This window comes from Podarcis muralis, chromosome 6 (genome assembly GCF_964188315.1).
Source record: "Podarcis muralis chromosome 6, rPodMur119.hap1.1, whole genome shotgun sequence".
NCBI lineage: Eukaryota > Metazoa > Chordata > Lepidosauria > Squamata > Lacertidae > Podarcis > Podarcis muralis.
Genome location: NC_135660.1, coordinates 76,522,852 through 76,544,933, shown reverse-complemented (window position 1 = coordinate 76,544,933; position 22,082 = coordinate 76,522,852). Strand labels below are relative to the sequence as shown.

General features: G+C 39.8%; 1 protein-coding gene across 2 annotated transcripts in view; it reads left to right on the top strand.

Annotated features, from left to right (window-relative positions):
• The window catches only part of WAPL (WAPL cohesin release factor), a 41,399-nt gene that overhangs the window by 16,749 nt on the left and 2,568 nt on the right, over positions 1-22,082 (top strand). For both annotated transcript variants that reach the window (XM_077930579.1, XM_028729282.2), the window contains exons 4-18: positions 1,870-1,988; positions 2,885-2,980; positions 4,041-4,193; positions 4,422-4,558; positions 6,301-6,412; positions 7,660-7,887; positions 9,854-9,965; positions 11,800-11,897; positions 13,145-13,221; positions 14,869-15,044; positions 15,819-15,934; positions 16,800-16,961; positions 19,006-19,213; positions 19,915-20,003; positions 21,026-21,121. In XM_077930579.1, coding sequence (XP_077786705.1) covers positions 1,870-1,988; positions 2,885-2,980; positions 4,041-4,193; positions 4,422-4,558; positions 6,301-6,412; positions 7,660-7,887; positions 9,854-9,965; positions 11,800-11,897; positions 13,145-13,221; positions 14,869-15,044; positions 15,819-15,934; positions 16,800-16,961; positions 19,006-19,213; positions 19,915-20,003; positions 21,026-21,121 — 1,979 coding nt within the window. The remainder of the gene's footprint in view (positions 1-1,869; positions 1,989-2,884; positions 2,981-4,040; positions 4,194-4,421; positions 4,559-6,300; positions 6,413-7,659; positions 7,888-9,853; positions 9,966-11,799; positions 11,898-13,144; positions 13,222-14,868; positions 15,045-15,818; positions 15,935-16,799; positions 16,962-19,005; positions 19,214-19,914; positions 20,004-21,025; positions 21,122-22,082) is intronic.

The following is a 22,082-nucleotide window of genomic DNA, read 5'->3' as shown; positions in this document are numbered from 1 at the left end:
GCAGCGGGAGCGCACCCCGCTGCGGGGATTCGAACCGCCGACCTTTCAATTGGCAAGCCCTAGGCGCTGAGGCTTTTACCCACAGCGCCACCTGCGTCCCTCCCCCCCCAGAGGTTGTTAAATGTCAACCCTGTGCTAAACATTTTATCCCTAAATGTTAAGTTAGTTTTCTAGCTAAAGATTTAAGTTATTGCAGATTTAAGTTAATGCATGATTTGTGAATCTGCCAAAGAATCTGCTTTGGTGTGGATGTTAAAAAGGAATGATGGAATTAAAGAGGTGGATAACTTGGAGAGAACACAGTGAAATGGGATTCATTGTTGGTTTGTATGTGAAAGTGTTGCTTTAAAACCATGACCATGAATAGAGTAATGTTTAGTAGGCACATCAAAATAGCTGAACACCCAAGAGCCTGGCTCACTTGCACATGTTCATGACTGCAGTATCAAATAATGACTTCCATGCTTTTGAGTGGGACTACACAGATAAAAAGCTCTTCCAAATTGTCCCCAATGTAATAATAATTTATTGAACTGGTTTTAATACCTGAAATGGGAGCAATTAATTTCACTACGGGAGGTTTTTTAACAGGCCTCGTGAGTTTATTTTCTTTATGTTGTGTGTAGTTTAATTATAACTATTATATGATGATCCTATCTTTCTCCTGTTATTAATCCAATTGTTTTATGAACTAGTAAGTTGTTGCAAGCCTGTTTGGTTTACGTGTCTTTCTAAGACAATTGTAATGTCTGGTTTACGTTGCTTTCCCTTACCACAGAACAGGGCCAATGAGACTTCCCTATCTCTAGATCAGGGCAGTCCAACTTTTCATACCGAGTGGACTGCAAGAGTACTTTGACATGAAAGCTGCAGGCTGTGTTGTCATGCAGTGAAGTGGTGGGTGGGAATGCATTTGATGCTCCCGCTGCCTTTCCAAAGCTGGGCAAGTGAGGTGCCAGGCTGAGTTTTTGGAAGGAGGCGCAAGGCTCTAAAGGGAGGGCGGTGGGGCTTTTCATAATTCACTGAGCTTTGGAGTAGGTAGTAGCGGTTCGACTTGCTGCTTCTGTCTGTTTCCAAAGTGCAGTGCAATATTAGACCCCTTCCCTGCGTTGTCTGGCACAGGACTTGGTGGAGCTGAAGGTGTTAACAAATCAGGACTTGGCTAATAAGACTTGCAGAAACCTGTTTCTATATGATGTGATTGTGACAGGACTATGTAATGTAATGTTGTGCTGTATGTTCTTGATGAGTTGATAACTTGATTTCAGCTTTCATGTTCATGTGATTATTCTTAAGCTGTGCTTTATTTAACGTAGAATGTGCATTTGAAACTCTTATTCCTTCCACAATAGAGTGATTTGTGGTAAATCCCTACAGCTCCACCTGTTTTTCTTTGGAAGGGGGAAATTTTATATATTCAGCTAGAGTTTTCATCTGAATTCCACTGTTCCCTTTTTTAAATGTAGAGTAGCCTCCTGTGATATTTATGTCAAAAGGAGAAGGCTGCTGAGAGACTTTTCCTCCTAATGTAACACTAATGTCTCAACAAATGAAACTGATCTGTAGAAAATGTAACTTGAAAAAGAGACATTGCACATACTTTTGTAAACTAAGAAATCTTTAATAAAAATATGTTTGTTTGTTTTTAAAAAGGAGTTGGCTGCACATTCTGTAACAGATAACATAGACACATTTTTGTGATAAACAAACAAATGACACTTTTTGCTGCAAAGTACTATTTGTTAATTCCCTCCTAGTATGCAGTACCCAGTTCTCAGTGTGTTTGAACTTTTCACCTTACATGAAGGAAACCTCCCCTGATACAAACTTGAAAAATTACAACTCCTTGTCTTACTCTTATCCTGGCAGAGCTATTGGAGTTTCCAGAAGATGCATCCAGTGTTCCTGAAAGCAATAAGAAATCCATAAATCCACAAGGTGATAAGTCTAAGGAAAACACACGGAAGATATTTAGTGGACCAAAGAGGGTAAGTAGTACCAATGAAATTAGACTGTCATGGTTTTAGCAGTACTTTTGTTTAAGAGACAGTCCCAGAGCCTAGTAGTTCATAATGCATGTTTCCAAGAACGAATGCATATATGGAAAATTTAATAGGATGAAAAACCCATCTGGATTTTATAGCAGGCTAGTATCCTGCTGGTTGCTCCTCAGGTCTTTTACTTCCTTTATTTCTCATATATCTTGATAGAAAACAATTCGCAACAGGCACCCACCATTTGTTCACTATAGGTGAATGTTACTGGGCTCTCTGTTTGCTGCTTGTTGTCCTGTTCACCAGATATCCTTCCAGGGGCTCTCATTTGAACTGTGGGTTGGTGAACATAAGAAATGCTGTTTTGAAGAGACTCTTTATTTTTTCTGTACTCCAGCTCAAATGAGAGAAGATTGCATATCCGTCCCAAAACCTCCCCAGCTCTCTGGAATATGGAGAGAGAGGCCATTGATTGTGGCAACAAATAATGGCTCGCTAATAAATAGAGTCAAGAGTTGTAGGCCCATGACTAGTGAACTAAAATGCAGATTCCTTTAGGAGATGAATAATGTGAAATACTTGTTTATTCCACCCCCCCCCCCCCATGACTATGTTAACTGATAGAAAATCTTGAATTTGAGACAAATATATACACCTTCTAAAGCTTAGTTTTGCACATAATGTCATGATGATTAGTTCTGTTCTGATGTTCTTAGAATTTAAGGGAGTAAAGCACTGTCATGTCAGTGTTAATGTTCAAAACTCCTGTGAAATGTTTTGTGGAAGACAAAACATGATGTAAAATAAATCTCAAAGAGGATTTGAAATGGATGTTCTTATAAATAGCTGGTTAGGTTCTAAATGAATATTCCAACTGTTTTGTTTTGCAGTCACCAACAAAAGCTGTATACAATGCTAGACATTGGAATCAACCAGAATCTGAGACTCTTCCGACATCACAGCTGTTGAAAAATCCAAGTGTCCCTGTGAGTAAGGGGATCTTGTTTCCCCTCTGCCAACCCTCCCAGTGCTTAAACACTAAACTTAGAGATGATTCATCTACACCAGGAGAAGTAGCCTGAGAAATTGCTTAATATTCTAGTAGTAAACATCAGGGCAGTGTTGCAGACACTGCTGGATATTAAGGTTAAAAAAAAACCTAGCATATTCCGTGGTTGTGTCATGCCTTTACTATGACAATGGTTATGAATTTAACCAGGAATAATAATGATATTTTAACTACCTTTTCTTCGATTGCAAAGAATACGTTGTCCATTGATGCTGGTTTCTTACATTTAGGCTACTCTTTTGTACGTGGCTATGCAGGTTGAATCCAAACTCATTACTGCATGTTTACTTCTTAGCATATGGGATGGTTTATGTAATTTAAACTGAATTACAAATTGCTTCAACAAGTTATTTTTTTGTGGCAGCTAGCTGTAAATGTTTGCATCTATTACTTTATAATGCACTTAGAAATGTTATTGGTCCTCAGTCCACACAATTTTAAATCGGGGTTTTTATTGGTCAAAGACATCTCCAAATCATATAAATAACTGGAGGTGCACAGAAAGTGTTTCCATTACACAGCCAAGAATGAAAGTACAAAATGATTTTGTTGGGGGCATAATATTTTGAATGATTCTATGCCTCAGCATGAGTGTGGTTTCAGGGACATAGAAGAGGGAACAGTTAACAGCTGCCATTGTGTTTTAAAAATATTTTTGGGTTTGTGTATGTCTGCTTAGTTTTTTAAAGCTTAAATGTGGTTCCATTAGTCTGGATTCTTAAAGTAAATGGTAAGGATGTCACTACACTGTACTTCCATTTCAGTTGCCCCCTGGAGGCCCTTAAAAAAATACCCCACAACATCTGAATTGTAATCATCTTGCACATACAGCATGTGTTCACTCATTTAATTTGCACTTTTGAAGCCTCTGAAAATCCCAGTGGATGAATGCAACAAATGCACGTAATTTTCTGTTACCTATTTGGTGTTCATATAAGGTTTAAACACCTACCCATTCAAGTACTTTTCATTAATAGGTACGGCTGTCTTCAAAGGAGGCAATTCATAAAGATGATGGAGTGTTCAAAGCTCCTGCACCACCTCCCAAAGTGATAAAAACTGTGACCATACCCACTCAACCCTATCAAGAGATAGTAACTGCCTTGAAATGTAGGAAAGAAGATAAAGAAGTAAGTGGAATATCTAAAACTCTCTTGTTTCGAAAGTAAACTTGGTGAAAGATTTTTTTTTACCATTTATGATCTAAAGAACAAATGGCCAGGTGGAGAAATCTCCCTATTAAAAATAGATAACTTATCAGTCTGAGCTGGCTGATGATTTCTGTTGCTGCCAGATAAAGTAGTCTTTTAAATGGGAGCTCTAAAACTAAAAACAAGTTTTATACATCTGCCTTCCAGTTATACACTGTTGTTCAACATGTGAAGCACTTCAATGATGTAGTAGAATTTGGAGAGAATCAAGAGTTCACCGATGATATTGAATACTTGTTAAGTGGACTGAAGTGCAATCAGCCCCTAAACACACGTTGCCTTAGGTAAGATATTTCTAATAATGGCATTTCCACATTTTCTTGTTAGGTGTATTGTGTTCATAAGCATTGTAGACTATTGCACCATTGGGAGCAATTTGGTTTCCTTCAGGAACGTCCTATGGAGAACCCATGTACTGGTGCAGTTGTGTAAAAAGTATTGCTAGTAAATTGGGCTGATGTTGAATAGAAGTCAATCTGTATAGCTTAAGTCATACTTGTTAATAAGGAGAGCTATTTGTTCTCTGTGTTCTCAAGAGAATATAGTAGCCAGATTTTGACCTGACAATGCATTCACAGTAAATAGGTAAATGAAATAATTCCCACTATTGTTCTGAAGTTGCATGGCGTGATTTTTATTCCCCTTATGGTTAATAAGGAATGTCTCATACTGTTTAAAGAAAGCATTGGATAGTTACTTGGGTAAACACACTGGTGAAAAGATGTTATTCATTGTTATAACCTAGTTCGCTTTTTCTTTCTGAGTAGTTATCGCAAAAGTATTTCGTTGATGCATTTTTCAACCCCTCTTTCATCTTCAGGGAGTTCTCAAGGGAACTTGCTGTAGTTTAAAATAAAACTAAAAAATGACACTAAACTTACACAAATGCAACAGAAAAACCCAAGATCAGAGCCATAGTTGGATTGCATTTTAGGGTGGGTCAAACGTCCAGACGGTCACATAGATTAGATTAATAATTCATCAGTTGCTTTTAATAGGTTAATAATTAATCAATTGCATATGTAGCCAGTCAGTCTCCCCCTTCTTTCCATGAAGAAATCTTGTTTCAAACTGGTGTTGTCTGCTACATCAGAGCGAGACTGCTGATGGCAGGCACCCCTTCTCCAGCCTTAACCATTATCGTTAGCATGTTGATCCAGATACAGTAAATTCACCAGACAGCTGGCACCGAATCAGCTGGAAAGAGAAAGAGCTTGTGTCATCAGAGTACCACTATCAAAGAACATAATGGTGGCTCTGCATAAGATTGTACATGTTTGTTTCATGTAGCTTGATCTTTCTGAGGTAGTACAGGGTAAACAGAAAATGAATAGGAGATCTCTAAATGTTTGTGACTGTGTGCAGACATCTTGATTGGAGCTCTTCAGTCACTGAAGCTCTTCCCTCTATAAACTAAGCATTGATCAGTCCTCTTTGCTGGACTGCCCTTAACTAAGAGACCAGACTACAAGTGATTGACAGGAGCTGTGATGGTGGCAGCTCTCTTGCTGGTTTGTGGCTTGGCCAGCTGATTGTAAACATCGACAACTTCCTGACTTCAGCTGCTTCCCACGGCATCACACAGCATAGTAGTAGCCATAGCGGGGAGATGGGGAAGGGGATCAGTGGAGCCCTGGGGGGTTTCTTCCTCACTGCATACACTTGCTAGGCACACTATGTCCACAGAGGAGCACCTTGAGCCAAATTGCTCACTGCTTCTGATTTTTCTATAGGCCTGCTGCACTGGGAGTAGGAAATATGTCTGACTGTCAGGCTATTTGTGCTACAGGCCTGCACTTTTGGGTAGTACCCCATCGACAAAGATTCCTCTACGCACTTTGGGTTTGCTTGACACAAAACCATTGTCCTGTGGTGTGCACTTTGTCATTTGATTGCTTTATCGTGACTGTAGGGGTTTTGCGGGCAGGCAACCTGGGCTCTCCATTGGTTGTTGAATTCTTTAAAATTCTGTGCTAGAGACTTGGAGAAACTTTAGTTCATAAGATTTGTTTTGTTTTGTTTTTAGTGTTATCAGCCTGGCGACAAAGTGCGCCATGCCCAGTTTCCGAATGCATTTGAGAGCACATGGAATGGTAGCTATGGTCTTCAAAACACTGGATGACTCGCAGCATCACCACGTATGTAGAGTTGTGGTTGCAGATGTGAAATGGCACATCCATCACTTTAATACTCTCATTGGTTTTAATTGTGTTTTTATTTCGTATGTTGTGTATTATTTTATTGCAGTTTAAATTCTTCAGAATGCACTGAAATATAATCTCTAAGAAATGAAAGAAGCGAAAGAAATACTATTTAAAAATGATGCAGCATCTAGTGCTGTGCATTACAATTGTTATAACAAGCAGAAAAATCATTAAGTTTGTCTGCCAAGACCCTCAGCAATTTTTAAGTAGCCCTTGGGGAAAAGTTGGAGAACCACTAAGTCTGTGGGCTAACTGTAACTCCTTGGAGGACTTAAAGAATACTATTTTGATTGTGGGGCTTACCCTTGTTTGTGGTGGCATGTCAGACTTCCTGAAGCCCATCACAAGTGGGGAGGAAAGAATGCATCTGAAGCATGGCATCTTTCTGGATTCATAGTGGTATAGTTGGTTTAGAACCAATTTCTCTGGTCTGTTGCAGTCAGCTATGCTTCACAGCCCATTTTTCTGTGTATCATTTTTGTATTTTGAATTAAAGTTCTCAGTGCTGTTCTTGCTGCACGCGGTCAGAAGAAATAATGGCCAACAGAAGGGATACAAAAATACAGGATGGAGGGGCTGATGGACAGAAAACTACAGTAGTGAGAGACGAGGGTAAAGAGAATTGTGAGGGGCAGCATTGGGTTTTGGAGACGGGCAGCAAAGTGGGTACCTGAGAAATGGAGGTGCAGGGAGAGAATGTGTGAATGGAAAAGCAAAACTGTGCAGACATGGTGTGTCAAGAGGACAAGAGAACTGTGTGTGCAAATAGGTGCAAGAGAGATGATTGCTAGTGAGTAGAGAGATAAAAGGAAGAGGGTTCATAGAACTATTCAGAGGGAAGGATCCAGAAAGAGAGGACTAATGAAATGGACTGAAATAAAATGCCAACACACCAAAATTTATATTTATCCACTTTGAACCTCATGGCCCCACAAAAGCCAATTCCATGAATCATGGAACTGTCAACAGTCTCCAACAAGGAGTTGCAATTGGAATTTGAGGTTGAAGTACAGTACTGAATAGTTTGTGAATGCAGAAAGAGATTTTGGGAGCCTAGCTAGTGTTAATTAAGCATGCCAGAGTGCACACAGATCTTACATTCATGTTTAAATCATACTGGATTTCTGCATCTTAACCAAATATTTACCACTTTGTTTTCCTGTTTTTCCTTTCCATTGAAGAATTTATCACTTTGCACAGCAGCTTTAATGTATATCTTGAGCAGAGATCGCTTGAACATGGATCTAGATAGAGCCAGCTTAGATTTAATGATCCGGCTTCTGGAACTAGAACAAGACTCTTCTTCATCCAAGTTGCTCAATGAAAAAGACATGAACAAGATTAAGGAAAAAATCCGAAGACTCTGTGAAACTGTTCACAACAAACACCTTGATCTAGAAAATATAACAGTAGGTTATGTGACTGTTAACCTAATTTTTCTCTAATGTGAAAATGGTACAGGTGTTATTGCTGTTTTTGTGGGTAGAAACTAGTTAACTTTTAAAAGATGCTTTTAAAACAGTAGAGTGTAGGAAAACCCTGGCACTTCTGAAATAACAGCAGTGATCCCTGCAGGTATTACTTAGTGTAGTCATGGCTTCTTTCTCTCACATCTTCTAAAAATTTTAACTAGGGCAGATGAAGAGTGTTGAACTCTTGAAAGATAAAACCCAAACACTTTTAAGTATTTAACAGTGCAGTTTTCATCTCATGGTTTTTTCTTCTTCATGGTAGTAGGCAGACGGTATAGAACAAATAGATCTGTTTAGCTAAGCCACTCAAATAGTGTATTTAATTGATTGTATAATTAAACACCAATGAATTTTCTGAATAATATTTCACTTGATAGAGTGGGAGCTGAAAACAGTTATTTTTGTGATTCTGTGTGTATAAAAATGTCCACTTTACTAGGGCTAAATGTGGTATCTGGTATGAAATCTTTACATGCTATAAGAGGTTGCAGTGTGGAGTTTTCCTTTTTCAGGCACCCATTCCTTTTCCAGGATTCCTTTTTCCTCCCCGCACAAAAAAACAGCAACAGCCAGACAACTTTGAATTCTGTGGCTCTTGAGCAGGAGAAGTTATCAATTGGACTGTGTTGGGGGGTTTTCCCCACCTTAAGGTTTTCTTCCTAAAACATTTGTGTATTTCTGCAAACTTTGCCTGTTTGAGTGAGACCCTGTCAGCATCTGACACCTGTACTCTGAGACCTGAATTGCTTGCTAGTTTGCTGCTGAGCCAAATTCAGTGTGTTGCTATTAGTACATAAAGCCCTTTACAACTTGGGAGCAGTTTACCTGCAAGATCGCCTCACCCCATATATCCCCACTTGACCACTTCAGTCTGTGGAACTGGAACTGTTACAGCTGCTGAGTAGAACCCCTTTTAGTGTGGCAGCTGTTGTACTTTGGAACTCCTTGCCTATTGATATTGGCCAGGCACATTTACTGTACAGTAAGCCTGCAACCTACATGCATTTAACTTGTGTGCATTTAGGTTTATGCATGAGGCTAAAAAAAGGGATGGGGGGCGGTTCTAGGGAAAATGGCTGGCAATCCCACCCATCATTGAACCCAATGTGTTTTGACTATACATAGTTTTGGCTTAGGTGTAATCCCTGGAACATAATCCCTATGTAAATTGCAGGCTTACTGTACTTTTTCTGGTGCCTGATAACACATTTTTGTTTAGGCAAGCCTACCCAGACATGTAGAGTGTTGATATGTGTTTTAGTCTATGTTTAGTTTATCTTGGGTTTTTATTCTTTAAATGTTTTAATTAGCTGTTTATAACCTTTTTATGGATTATTTAAAATGTTTTATTCTTTGTTAACAACTTGGCAAATAGAGGGATTGATGCCTACACAATCTTCTCACTTAGGGACTATATTTGTCACCTGTCTAAAGCCACCCATTTCTTACATTAGACGTTCCTCATGCCGCTTTTGATGCCATTTTGTTTGAGATTCGTAAAGCTAAGCTAAAATTATCAGTTTGGTTTCATACTACCCACTTATATTTTGAGACTTGCCCCCAGTCTGCAGTACAGTGATTCATTGGCTCAATCATTGTATGACTAGGTAAAGAAATACAGTGGTGCAATTTGATTTTGCATATGAATTCATTTATTTTTGCGAGTAGCAAAAGAGTTGGAAGGGAGTAAGACATGGTGATAGTGCAGCAGCATTTTGCTAAGATACAATAATAATCTATAAACACACGGAGCAGTAAAATATTTTGGTGGTTAATTAACCTGCACTTTCAAACTTATAATACATAATCATGTAATCGAGATTCAAGTGACAGTGTTAATGGAAGAAGTACCTGATAGAGTGCTGCTTTTAATTTATAAACCATTTTTCTCTGTGTTTTCTAGACAGGGCATTTGGCAATGGAAACATTGCTCTCTCTCACTTCAAAACGGGCAGGAGACTGGTTTAAAGAAGAGTTGCGACTTCTTGGTGGTCTTGATCACATTGTAGATAAAGGTATGCACATAGGTCGAGTGACAATTAAAGTATATATCTTTTATTATTAGAAGGTAGTTTATATATTACTCGTTTGGTAGAATGAAAGGACTGTGTATTAGAATACATGCAAATAGTGAAATTTTCTGATGCGCTGGATAGACGAGCCCATGGAATGCTATGAATTTCCAAAAGCCTTTTCTTGTAGTGTGTGTACTTAAACTTAGCTATTGCAGTAGTAAAATAATATATACAACTGTAGTGATATGGCCTCAGTTTCAACTTTTGCCCAATAAAAAGGTATACTCAACAAGATCATGAAAGAACTATCCCCAATAGAGAACAAAGAAATAAAATTCCTAAGTTGCCTTATTAATTTATCCCATCAGTAACTTAAATAGAGATCTTAATCATAGTTAATTCTGTGAGAGGCTCTCCTCCCCCCATTGCAGCAGAGGCCTGTTGGTACTCCTTACTGAATGAGCCTAGTAGTTGTGGAGTGCTCAGTTCCCTAGTTAAATTTTAACATTGCAAGCCATCCCAATGATGACCTTGGGAATAAGAGTTTGTCTTGATAATGCGTACCTTTGGAGCAAAGGAAATGGACTGTGGCCAGAGCTACACATGGATGGGAAGGGATCAGCTGTCCTCATTGAAGTGAATCTTATTTTGCAAGAAGCAATAGCCTACGTAGCTCTCGCTTTTCCCTGCCAGAGGTTATATGGAGAGTTCTGGCTATGTGTATCAGCTGCCACAGGAGTGAAACCTTGTATCTGAAGTTGTGGGGATCACTTGATCCTCACTGACCTGAGGCACACCTGTGCTGGGAAGTTGTAGTAGACTTTTCCTGGAAGTATGCCCGGGCCTTGTAGGAGAGGGTACGAACTGGATTCTCTTGACATCCATGACAGTCATGTCTATGTGTGTTTTGCTACTTGACTTTTATGCACATCTGACATGAGGGCTGTTGGGCAATTGTCATGATCACTTGGTGTTGATTGAGTTACAAGACTTGTGGTGTGGTTTTCCCAAATCCTTGAGACAGTCAGGATTGCATCTTAAAATATTTTAAGTGATAGCAAATGGTTATCTGTATTCTGCGTACATTTTACGATTTGATAGCTTAGGCTACCCAGGCATATAACTCTATGGTTGCGTTCACATGTAACACTAATCCACTTAGTGTTGTTGGTTTGTTTGTTTTACAGCTAAACAGTATATGAATCACACTAGAAAAACCAACCAGTCATGGTTTGGTGCTATGCAGATTAGCCTGAACATGCCCAAGCAAAGGGTTGGCTTTCATGCTCCCCACCTCCCCTCTTCCTTCCCTCTTACTGCCATATGGAGGACTTCAGCACAGTTTAATTTCAATTTTACAGAATTCTGGCTTAACATTAACTTCACTTTCAGACCAGGGGTCCTGGTTTAAAACAACCGTAGGTAACTTTCATAACAAGCCAACGAATAAGTTATGAAATCTTTTTTAAACCACGATCCCTGGTTTGAAAGTGAAGTTAATTCTGGATTTTGAATGAGTGAAGCTAAAGTCTTCTGATGCCCTCTTCCTAACTTGGTAGGAGAAGGTGGAATTTCTTGGGTTTGTACAGGCCCATTCACTTAGGGCTAAACTCTGCTTTAGCATGAAGTGTGAATATGGTCATATATGTGCATGACCTACATGTATTTTTAAATTGGCCTCTTTGTGTTTTGTGTGTGTGACACAAGTTGGCTTAAAGTATACTGATAAAACATAATCAGAATATTAGGGTATTTCATCATATACATGCAATTTTGAAAGTAAAAATTACTTCGTTTAACAGTTTAGTAACAACATGAACTCTTTGTTTCTTAGTTAAAGAATGTGTGGATCACTTAAGCAGCGATGAAAATGAAGAGAAATTGGTTGCTTCATTATGGGGAGCAGAACGATGTTTACGGGTTTTAGAAAGCGTAAGTACTTAACTTTGTAAAGAGTGATTTATTTTTAATGGTCCAGAACTAGGGATGAGGAAAGTCAGACCCATGGGTTATATCCATATAGCTTCTTACTATTTGTGTGCTGCTTGTGTTAATTAGCTACTACACTGCTTTGGGTTAGCCCTGGGTTAAGCTTGATGGGCCATATTCAAATTGGGCATTCTGAATCTTATTATAAAAAACTAGCCCACTTCAGCAAATGTCTAACTGGTAGCGCTTTCCTAAATGGTATTGAGGTGAAAGATGTTGCTGACAAGGTGTGTGTGTGTGTGTGAGAGAGAGAGAGAGAGAGAGATAGAGAGAGCGAGCGGGTGGGGAGAATTTCTTTGTTCGCTTTTTCTATTCTGTTTTTTGGTTCCTTGGGGGAGAGAAATGGAGACCTGCAGCCACATTGGAAGGGAGCTTGTATGTACCTGTTTGTGTGTGTAGACTAGCACACATGTATATTTGACAGTATTTATGTTTGTGAACACAAGGTGCTTTGTCTATTTCATGGTTTCCCAAAGTTGGGACACCAGCTGTTTTTGCACTACAATTCCCATCATCCCTTACCACTAGTCCCACTAGCTAGGGATTACAGGAGTTGTAGTTCAGATACAGCTGGAGCCCCAATTTTGAGAAACCCTGCTCCATTTGTATATTAGCATGTCTGTATGTGTATTATCATGAGAGATATTATGCGTTCACTTCCTGTTAATGGTGGGACGGTGACTCTAGAATTCCTTACCAAGCCCAAAGTAAAAATGTGGTGCTGGCCCTATATGTTAATGAGGCTCTTAGCTAACAATATACTATTTGTAACCCCTCCGCCTGCCCAATCAGCTCTAAGTGGGGGTAGTGTTGAAATGGCCACACAGGCAAGGGGCAGGCTTGGAGAAGTTAAACTGGCTGAGGGTTTGGTTAGTTGGCCTTGTAGGCTTCCCTGAGTTTCTTCTGTTTGGCTTGAGGACTCCCTAGCTCTTTGCTTTAGGCTGGAGATCTCCCAGCTCAAGCCTATTCCCTTAGCCCAGGCTGTTGGGTGACATCAAATGTTCTAGAAAATCCAGGTTTCTATCAATTAAGTTAATGGTGCTTGCTTAGCACAAAGCAGAATGTTAAATTGCAGCATTCTAGAAGCTTGAGAGATCTGTTAAAAGCATAGTGTTCTTTCAGAAGGTGAACGGAGCTTAACCCGCACATCAAAGGATGATAGCTGTATGATATTTTCTTTTCTGTTTTAGGTAACAGTTCATAATCCAGAAAATCAGAGTTACTTGATAGCATATAAGGATTCGCAGCTCATTGTCTCTTCAGCTAAGTAAGTTCTAATGAATGCTTTTTAAAATACAGTATGGTATACTTCTTTAAAGGTTTATGTTGTTAGGTTATGTATTAACACTGCGGTCTTGGTGATAGCTTTCCTCAGCATGTGTGTGTGTATTGCAGCTTAGTATTTTCAAATGAGGGGGAAAGTGTGTTAGATCGTTTCCTGCTTCCGCTTACTGATAGGCTTTTTTCTACCTGCTGGAAGTAACTTCTGTTGCTAGTTATGTTTTGTATGATAAAGTTTTGCAATCAAAATCACTTTTGATTGTGAAATGTTCCCATACAAACATTATACACACCCCCCACATTTTCTTTATACGTGCTTCTCAATTTGGGGGAACTTCTTTTTCTTTCAACAACTTCCCCATGGAACTCACAGGATTGGGTGACAAAAGTAGTGCTTTCAGAAATTCTGGTCAGCACTCAAGCGGGAGTAAAAATATTGACAGGAAGATTTATATGTAGTTTATGGGTTCCAGTGAGGGAAATTTGTTGACATAAACCCTGTATACATTTACTTACGTTTGAATCATAGCAATTAAAGAGAATTACATGGCCATATACAGTGATGCATGTTTTCTGTGCAAGCCTCTAGAGTGGATAGTATGGGGGAGAAGCTTAATCTGTTGGCAGAATTGAATGAAAACACAAACCTGGAATTAGCATTGTGTCTACAAGAGTTAGCTTTACATGGCTTCATCTCGCCATCAAATACGTGACGAACGTTAAAAATTCTTATTGCAAGTTAGTTAGTTTGTTTAATAAACTGCCCTATACCTGGAAGTCTCAGGGCGGTTTACAGAAACAAAAAGTTTATGGATTATGGATTATGCCGAAATGGCAAAAATGACCGGAAGAATCAGAAATCAGGAAGACTCAAATTTTAATAAGGAATGGGGAAAATTTATAATTTATCTTAAAAACCACTGTAGACAGCTAAAATTGTTAGTAGGATTGGAATAACACTTGTGGTTGAATGGTGAATTTTGGACATAATGGAGATGTAAAAGATTTGGATTATTATAAAAGATGCAGGAGGAAATGACTAACAATAGGACCCAGAAAGGGGAGGAGGGAAGCCCAGGAGATGCTCTAGAATCTTGTTTTTATGTTGTATGTTGGATATTGGATATGTGATTGTAAAACTTTAATCTGAAAAACCAAATAAATATTTTTTTTAAAAAAATAATCTTACTGCAGACATTTGGTGTTAAGTGCAAACAGTCCTGTTCACATTTAGCTTTATGACCAGACAACTAGTGCACATAAAAGGGGCCAAGTGACTAACATACCAGTAGTTATGGTTCTGCTTTTTCAACGCCTTACTTCAATACTTGCTGGGTCTAACGTGCTTTGTGCTGCTAATATGCTGCAGATTCCTGTGTGAAGAATCTGGGACTAGATCATTATGAAGTGCACCTTTGGACCTTTTTTCCCTAATAAAAAAGTACATGAGATGATGCTTTCTAATATAATTTTGGGGACTGTGTTGCTAGTTACCATTAAACCAGCATGATAAATGAAAACTAAGCTTGCTGTCTACAGCTGGAACTGGGTTTTTTACATGAAGAAATTTTGTCACACTGATATGAAAATGATTTGCGTTGTATATTTTGGCTCTTTTTTTTGTAACCTTCAGAGCACTGCAGCATTGTGAGGAGTTGATCCAGAGATACAACCGTGCAGAAGACACCATCTGTCTTCCAGACAGTAGGGTACTGCCACACCAGAATGTAACAAACCATGTGGGTAAGGCAGTGGAGGACTGTATGAGAGCCATCATTGGTGTCTTACTCAATTTAGCAAATGATAATGGTAAGTTACTTATCCTGAAACATAAAATCAGATTATCATCTGTCCCGTTGGATTGTTTCCCATGACGTCTAGAGAAAAGTATTCCTGTATTTATGCTTAGGCCAGGTGGCTGGTTAATCAGGTGGATAGTAAGAGGTGTAATAATGTCCTTACAGCTCCCACAAAACAATGCTGCAAATGTGAAATACGCATGCAACTATAATTTGAGTAGAGTTAGTGTCAGTACTGCAAATGTTGGTTTTCAGTTTACAAAACTGAGGGGGGTGAGTGTGCATGACTGCCAAAATTAGAACAATGGAAAACAAACTGTCTCTCATAAAGCAGCCTGAATTTTTCGACTGACCTTGCATATGTCACTTAGGTATGAGTTAAGAAGCAGAAATGTCAAAAATACTCTTTTGGCTTCTACTCTGTTACATTTGAGATGACTATCGTGATTAGTCTGTTCAGTTATTTCACCTACTATGACACCAGAGACATGATGGGTTAATGCAGTATTCCCAGCTACGTTGGGCTTAGATGGTTTACGTTCTGGTTCAGTTACCGGGTGTAAAAGGTGAGATTCAGTCTCCTCCATTGGAGACTGGTGTGTCGGTCTGGGAGAGGTGTAAACTTGATCAGAGATTTGTTTGTGGGACCAAAACCTTAATCTGAAATTTGATCATGGCCAGGTGTTATTGCCAGTTGCTACTTTTAAGTGGTGTAAATGCACGTTTGAAATGCCTGTGGTTTTTTAAACGCCTAATCAGCATTTATATTCTTTAATGTTTGCAGAGTGGGGTAGCACTAAAACAGGTGAACAAGATGGTCTTATTGGCACAGCGCTGAATTGTGTGCTTCAGGTTCCAAAGTTTCTACCTCAAGAACAGAGATTTGATATTCGGGTTCTGGTAAGAAAAACTGTTTAAAAAATGCCTCTAGAAAATGTAAGGCTACATGTTAAAAATTACTTGTGCTAACATCACATTTAACATGACACCCATGAAAACTGTTTGAAAACTTCCACTGGTTCATAACATGACACCCTTACTGTTAACTGGTCATATCATTTTTCTGTTGAAAGAGTTGTGATTCCCAACACATTTCTGAGTATAAGCCTATCAGTACAACAAGCACCAGTCAAACAGCACCATAAAACATAAAAAAACCCAAGTGAACAGCAGTAGAATGAAAGCCGTAATAGGTTCAGGTAAAACATACTTGCCACTGGAAAAAAGTAATAATAATAAAAAAATAAATCTTCTTAGAGCATGCCAAAATGGGTGGATACACAGACACTGACTGGCAGATTATTTCATGGTTTAGGCAACACAACTGATCTTTGCATTGATGGCTGTTTCTGAAGGACAAGGCTTTGGCAGCGATCAAAGTGAATTTGGTGTGTCCTCTAGCAAAACATTTGTAGGAATTACAGATCTCAAATGGTTCTGTATGACTCCTAGAATGAAATTAATTCCTCTTTACTTCTGGATGAGACAAGGGTATGGGAGAAGGCTTTACATGGGGGCGGGGGCGGACCCAAACACATACTCTCATTTCATCTTTAAGACAGACATTTTCAAGATAAGGTAATGTTGGCTGGTGTAAATGGACAAGAATATTTTATAGGATTGTTGAAGGCACAGTTGCCAAAATTTCATGAGGCTTGCCACTTCTTGAATTTGCCAAAATTGGCCATACTTCTGAGCACCCTGAGAGTGTGCAAAAGTACAGTTCTTTGTACTCTACTATCTAATATTTTCTTCCTCCTTGCAGGGTTTGGGTCTGCTAATCAATTTGGTAGAGTACAGCGCACGAAATCGGCACTGTCTTGTGAATATGGAAACAACATGTTCCTTTGATTCCTTCTGCTTGGGAGAAGCCAATGATAGCATAAGCACATCTGGACGGATGGCTGCTGTTCATGCTTTAGTTCAGGTAAATCATAGTTTTTACTTAAAAGAACAACCATTTATGCAGTGTGAGAAACAGTTATCTCCAGAGGAAAGAAGCAGTGTTGGTCTAATGTTCAAATGTTGAACTATTTGTCATTCCCTTCCCTTTTAAACTTGGGACGCGGGTGGCGCTGTGGGTAAAACCTCAGTGCCTAGGGCTTGCCGATCGCATGGTCGGCGGTTCAAATCCCCGCGGCGGGGTGAGCTCCCGTCTTTCGGTCCCAGCTCCTGCCCACCTAGCAGTTCGAAAGCACCCTTAAGTGCAAGTAGATAAATAGGTACCGCTTTATAGCGGGAAGGTAAACGGCGTTTCTGTGTGCTTTGCTGGTGCTGGCTCGCCAGAGCAGCTTCGTCATGCTGGCCACGTGACCCGGAAGTGTCTCCGGACAGCGCTGGCCCCCGGCCTCTTAAGTGAGATGGGCGCACAACCCTAGAGTCGGACACGACTGGCCTGTACGGGCAGTGATACCTTTACCTTTACCTTTTCTCTTTTAAACTAACAGAGACGATAGGTCAAAGGAGGCACTGAGTCACTTATTTGTCCCAACATATTTTGAGCCATACATCTCTTTATAGGCCATTGATTTAATCGATGCAAGGGATAATTGAAGCAGTCTTGTGTACTATCTTAGTGGAAAACCAGATGTTACTGGGAGCCCTACAAAGAGCATCCTTGTGATGGCCATCAACTGGTTCTTCTCAGCAACTTGTATTTTACCTTTGAACAAGGTGTTCCCCTTAGTTGTTGTTGCCAATAATAATTGATTATTTTGCGTAGGATCAAATTTTGTAGAGTTTTGAGTCAAACATAGTTGTGAACATTTGGCTTGCCTCTTTAATTATTTCTTCATTAGATAAGAGATTATATTTGTTCTTCACTTGCATTACATTTTTCACTGGGCATTACATGCAGTATGAATTGGAAACTCATATATTAATCTCCTGCTGAATAAGGTATATTCTCTGTCTCAGTTGTGTTTGGCTGTTCTTGCCATAGGCATTAGGACTTAGTTTATTATTATGCTGCACACCAACTGTTGGTGTACTATGCTGTAATCCCTCAGTTCCTTTACGAAATATTATTATTGGCATTTTTATCCTGCTCCTCAGCCAAAAAAAGGTCCTGGAGGAGCTCACAAATACCATTGAGGAGGCAGATACTGATCTCGGGCTTAGAATCAGAAAGGAAAAGGCACTGAGAGAAAGTACATGGGGGGGGGGGACTCAGGCACTTATTCTTACTTACAGAGATCTTGTAGTGAACTGTAGCAATGGGGGGGAAACCAGGAGAGCCAATGGAGAGCTCCTGTAGTCCCATCTCTCGCAGCCTGATGGAATGCCTGCTGATGACAGTTGACGGAGGAGCTTGATGGCATGTAGTCTTTTAGCAGAGCTGTTGGAGAGTACCTTCTCTGCTTCTCCTATAGCCTGTGTTGGGATGCCTATGCACAGTTTTAGAAACGGAGATATGAAAGCTAGGAGCTAAATGGCACCTTAAACCTAGGTTATGGGCACCGCAACGGAGTGTCTAGGCGTGCTTTTTTTATAACAAGAATACAAAGCTGAAAATGAATGAACTGCAGCTAAAATCTTACGCTCATTTTCCACATAATCTAGTCCTCATCTGAAGACTGCAAAAAACAAAGCCAAACCTCCCCTGCCAACCCCGCTAATATTCTTGAGAAGGGTCTCTTCTCCAGCCTTCAGAGAGTAGCTGGAAGTGGGGAGGCAGAAAAAGGTCCTCCTTTCCTTCCAGCAGTGGCTGTTTTAATCTGAATTCTTCGGCGCAGTACTGCACCCAGAGCTCAGAAGCTGCTCTCATTAATGAAATTCCCTGTCGCAAAGCGCACCTAGAACAATGGGAGTTTCGAACGCTGCCTACGGATGACAGGATGAAACATTCAGTACAAAAGCGAATGCTAATTTGAGCAAGGGAAGGCACACAGATGAGATGCTCCCTGCTGCCAGTTAAGTCGCATGTAGCATTTGGGTTCATGACTCATCATCTGTGGAATTTTCCCTCTCAGTTGTTCCTTGAGCGTGAGCGAGCAGCGCAGCTGGCAGAGAGCCAGACGGATGAACTGATTAAGGAAGCTCCTGCTGCACAACATGACAAGAGTGGGGAGTGGCAGGAGACGAGCGGAGAGATCCAGTGGGTTACTACAGAAAAGCCTGAGAACGCAGAGGAGAAAGATAAGAAAGAAGAAGACGAAGAAGAACTTGATCTTAATAAAGGTAGGACCAGCTTCCTGGGGAACTCAGCAAAGGAAAGAAGTGCTAAATTAAAAAATGTCAAGAGCTGCAGTTTTAGAATCCTCTTTCTTTCCCTTTTAAAGCAACTGGGACTCTTGTCCTAGTTAATCTCTTCCCAAAAATGCAGTGGTATTAAGGATCAAAGTACTTTCCTGATTCTTACAAGCCTCACTTCAGCTTCTTTTGCTGAAGATTGTTACTGTTACAAAAATACAAAAGGCTGCTCCTTGACATATTGTCATAGTAAACGTTAATATTCCCTTTTTACTAATACTTCTATTTAATTTTGGCCCATTTATTCTGGCTCAAACATTGTATCAGTTGATCCTTTCTTAAACATTGTTTTCCAGCACTCTTCTCTGTAATCATTCCCTTCCCTTCCTTTTATGGTTTCCACCTGAACATCTAATTTATCACACTGCCCTGCGTCTGCAAGGGGAATAAACTTAACTATGCTTACTGGGATGGGATGAGGGTCTTGGTCTCGGCAACAGTGGCATTCCACAAAATCACAATATCCACAGTTAGAAATGTTGACATTCTTGGGTACAGAATTATGCTCTATGTGTGCATGTGCACATACACATAGAACACATAGAAGTAGCTGCTTTATAAGTATTTGGGCAAAGTGACATTAAAATATAGTTTGGTTATACTTCAAATATTATTGTTTTTACTTGCAGCCCTTCAGCATGCTGGGAAGCACATGGAAGATTGCATTGTGGCCTCGTACACAGCATTGCTTCTGGGATGCCTTTGCCAGGAGAGTCCAGTAAGAAAACTTTTCTGCATGGTTACTAAATGGGTCTATAAGGCTGGGTAAAAGAGACTGTCTTGAAACCATGAAATGGATCTTGGGAACAGGCATTTTACAATTTAAACTTCGGTTGTTAACCTTTTTCAACTACTTCATATGCTTCAAGCTGTCTCAAAATGCAGTTTCCATAAGGGGCAAAACTATCTTGTCAACCCAGCTTTGGGTTACATTGCATTGTCAATTAAAGTGCAAAAGTTTGATGCTTTTCAGTGTGTTAGTCTAATGGAAATTCAGTCATACTTTCAGCAGAGCTCTCAGTAATGAGCAGGCTCCTACATGCTGAGCCAGCTCCTTGCTCTATTATCCTAGTATCGTCAGCTCTGAATAGCAACAGCTCTCCAATGTATTTGCCAGTCCTGTTGCTTACGATGCTTGGGGTTAAATGGAGTACCTTCTGCATTCGAAGAATGTGCTCTCTCACTAACCGGTTCCCCTCCCTGAGGATATATTACACACTCAACTGGAGTGTCTAGGACATGCTTGTAAATAACCATAGATGACAAAGCAACATTACTAAATCTTGAAGGGACATTCTTCAGAGAATGGAAATAACTAATCCTGTGGATGGGTCTTTATATATGCTTGATATTCTCTCCTTTTTTATTTTCCTGTGTGTTGTATAGTTACCAGCTGTAACATTATTTCAGTAGTTGTGTGCAAATGGAAAGGGGCAAGAAGGGGCTCTGGCTTTTCCATTAAGGCTCAGGGTTTGCTTCCAACTTTCACGAAACGTTGAGATTTGTGACTTGGAAGCTCTTGTGTTTTAGCAAAAAAACTGTCAACTACAAAAGGTTTGGTAGCATTGTTGTGTCAAGGCATTGCAGATAGGTTTCTGACATCGTGCCCGTACTACAAGAAAGATGTATGTCAAGCAGGAAAAGAGAATAAATGTGCGGGTTGGTTATTCTAGCGTCGTATTGGAAAGTCGATTTAATTGCCTTGTCAGAAACTTCCTAATTCTGCATTTATTTCCTTAGATCAATGTGACTACTGTGAGGACATACTTGCCTGAAGGGGATTTCTCAATCATGACAGAAATGCTGAAAAAGTTTCTCAGTTTCATGAACCTTACTGTAAGTAGTATATTACAATTGCTTATTTGTCTGGTGTTTCAGATCAAAATGCTTGAGATGACTTATACCAGTATGCCTGTCATCTTATGGAAGGGTAGGCAAGCTCGGGGTGTGTGTGTGTGTGTGTGTGTGTGTGTGTGTGTGTGTGTGTGTTACTAGGAACTCCGGAGGTACACCATTGGTTTGTGAGATGCCCTGCACAGAGCACCTCTGAGGATATATGTTGGCAGTGGCAGAACTGAGCTCACAATCCTTTGGTGCAAAAATCCTGATTCTCCTCTCCAAATGTTTGGTTTTATTATTATTATTATTTTATTATTATTTTATTATTATTATTATTATTATTATTATTATTATTATTATTATTATTATTATTTATTTTCATCAGCCTAACTGAGAAGCCTTTTCATTGATATGGAAAAGTTTGCTGATCAACTGTAAATAACCCAGTAATGTACTAGTCGATATTATCCCGTCTTCTACAAGCCCTGATGTAATAGAAGGGCAGGCATAGGAAGATAATCTGGAGTGACAGCTCCTTGTTATTTCTCTCTCTGGTGGGGCAGTTTTCCACTTGTCAAGGAACTGCAACCTCTGTCCCACCCACCCCACTTAATGGGGTTAACAGTGAGCAGGTTAAGTGACTTATCCTCTTCCATCTGTCCAAATGACACCACTAGACTTGCCTGTATTGTAGCCTGTGAAGCAGTCAAATCCCACCCCCCCACCCCAAAAAATACCTAAGATCACCTTCAACCAAATCAGCTGTGGCAGCTGCAGCAAATCTCTCTGGTGTTGCAAGATTGTTTTTGCAAATTTATTTAAATAACAGCAGATGTTAAATGATGGCTTCTTCTAAGGCTGAGACATTATAAATTACAGACCACTGTTTGTAAATAGACCGCTTTGCTTGTAAATGGGGAACTGCTGCTACTTAGGTTGATGTAACATAGCATTCCAG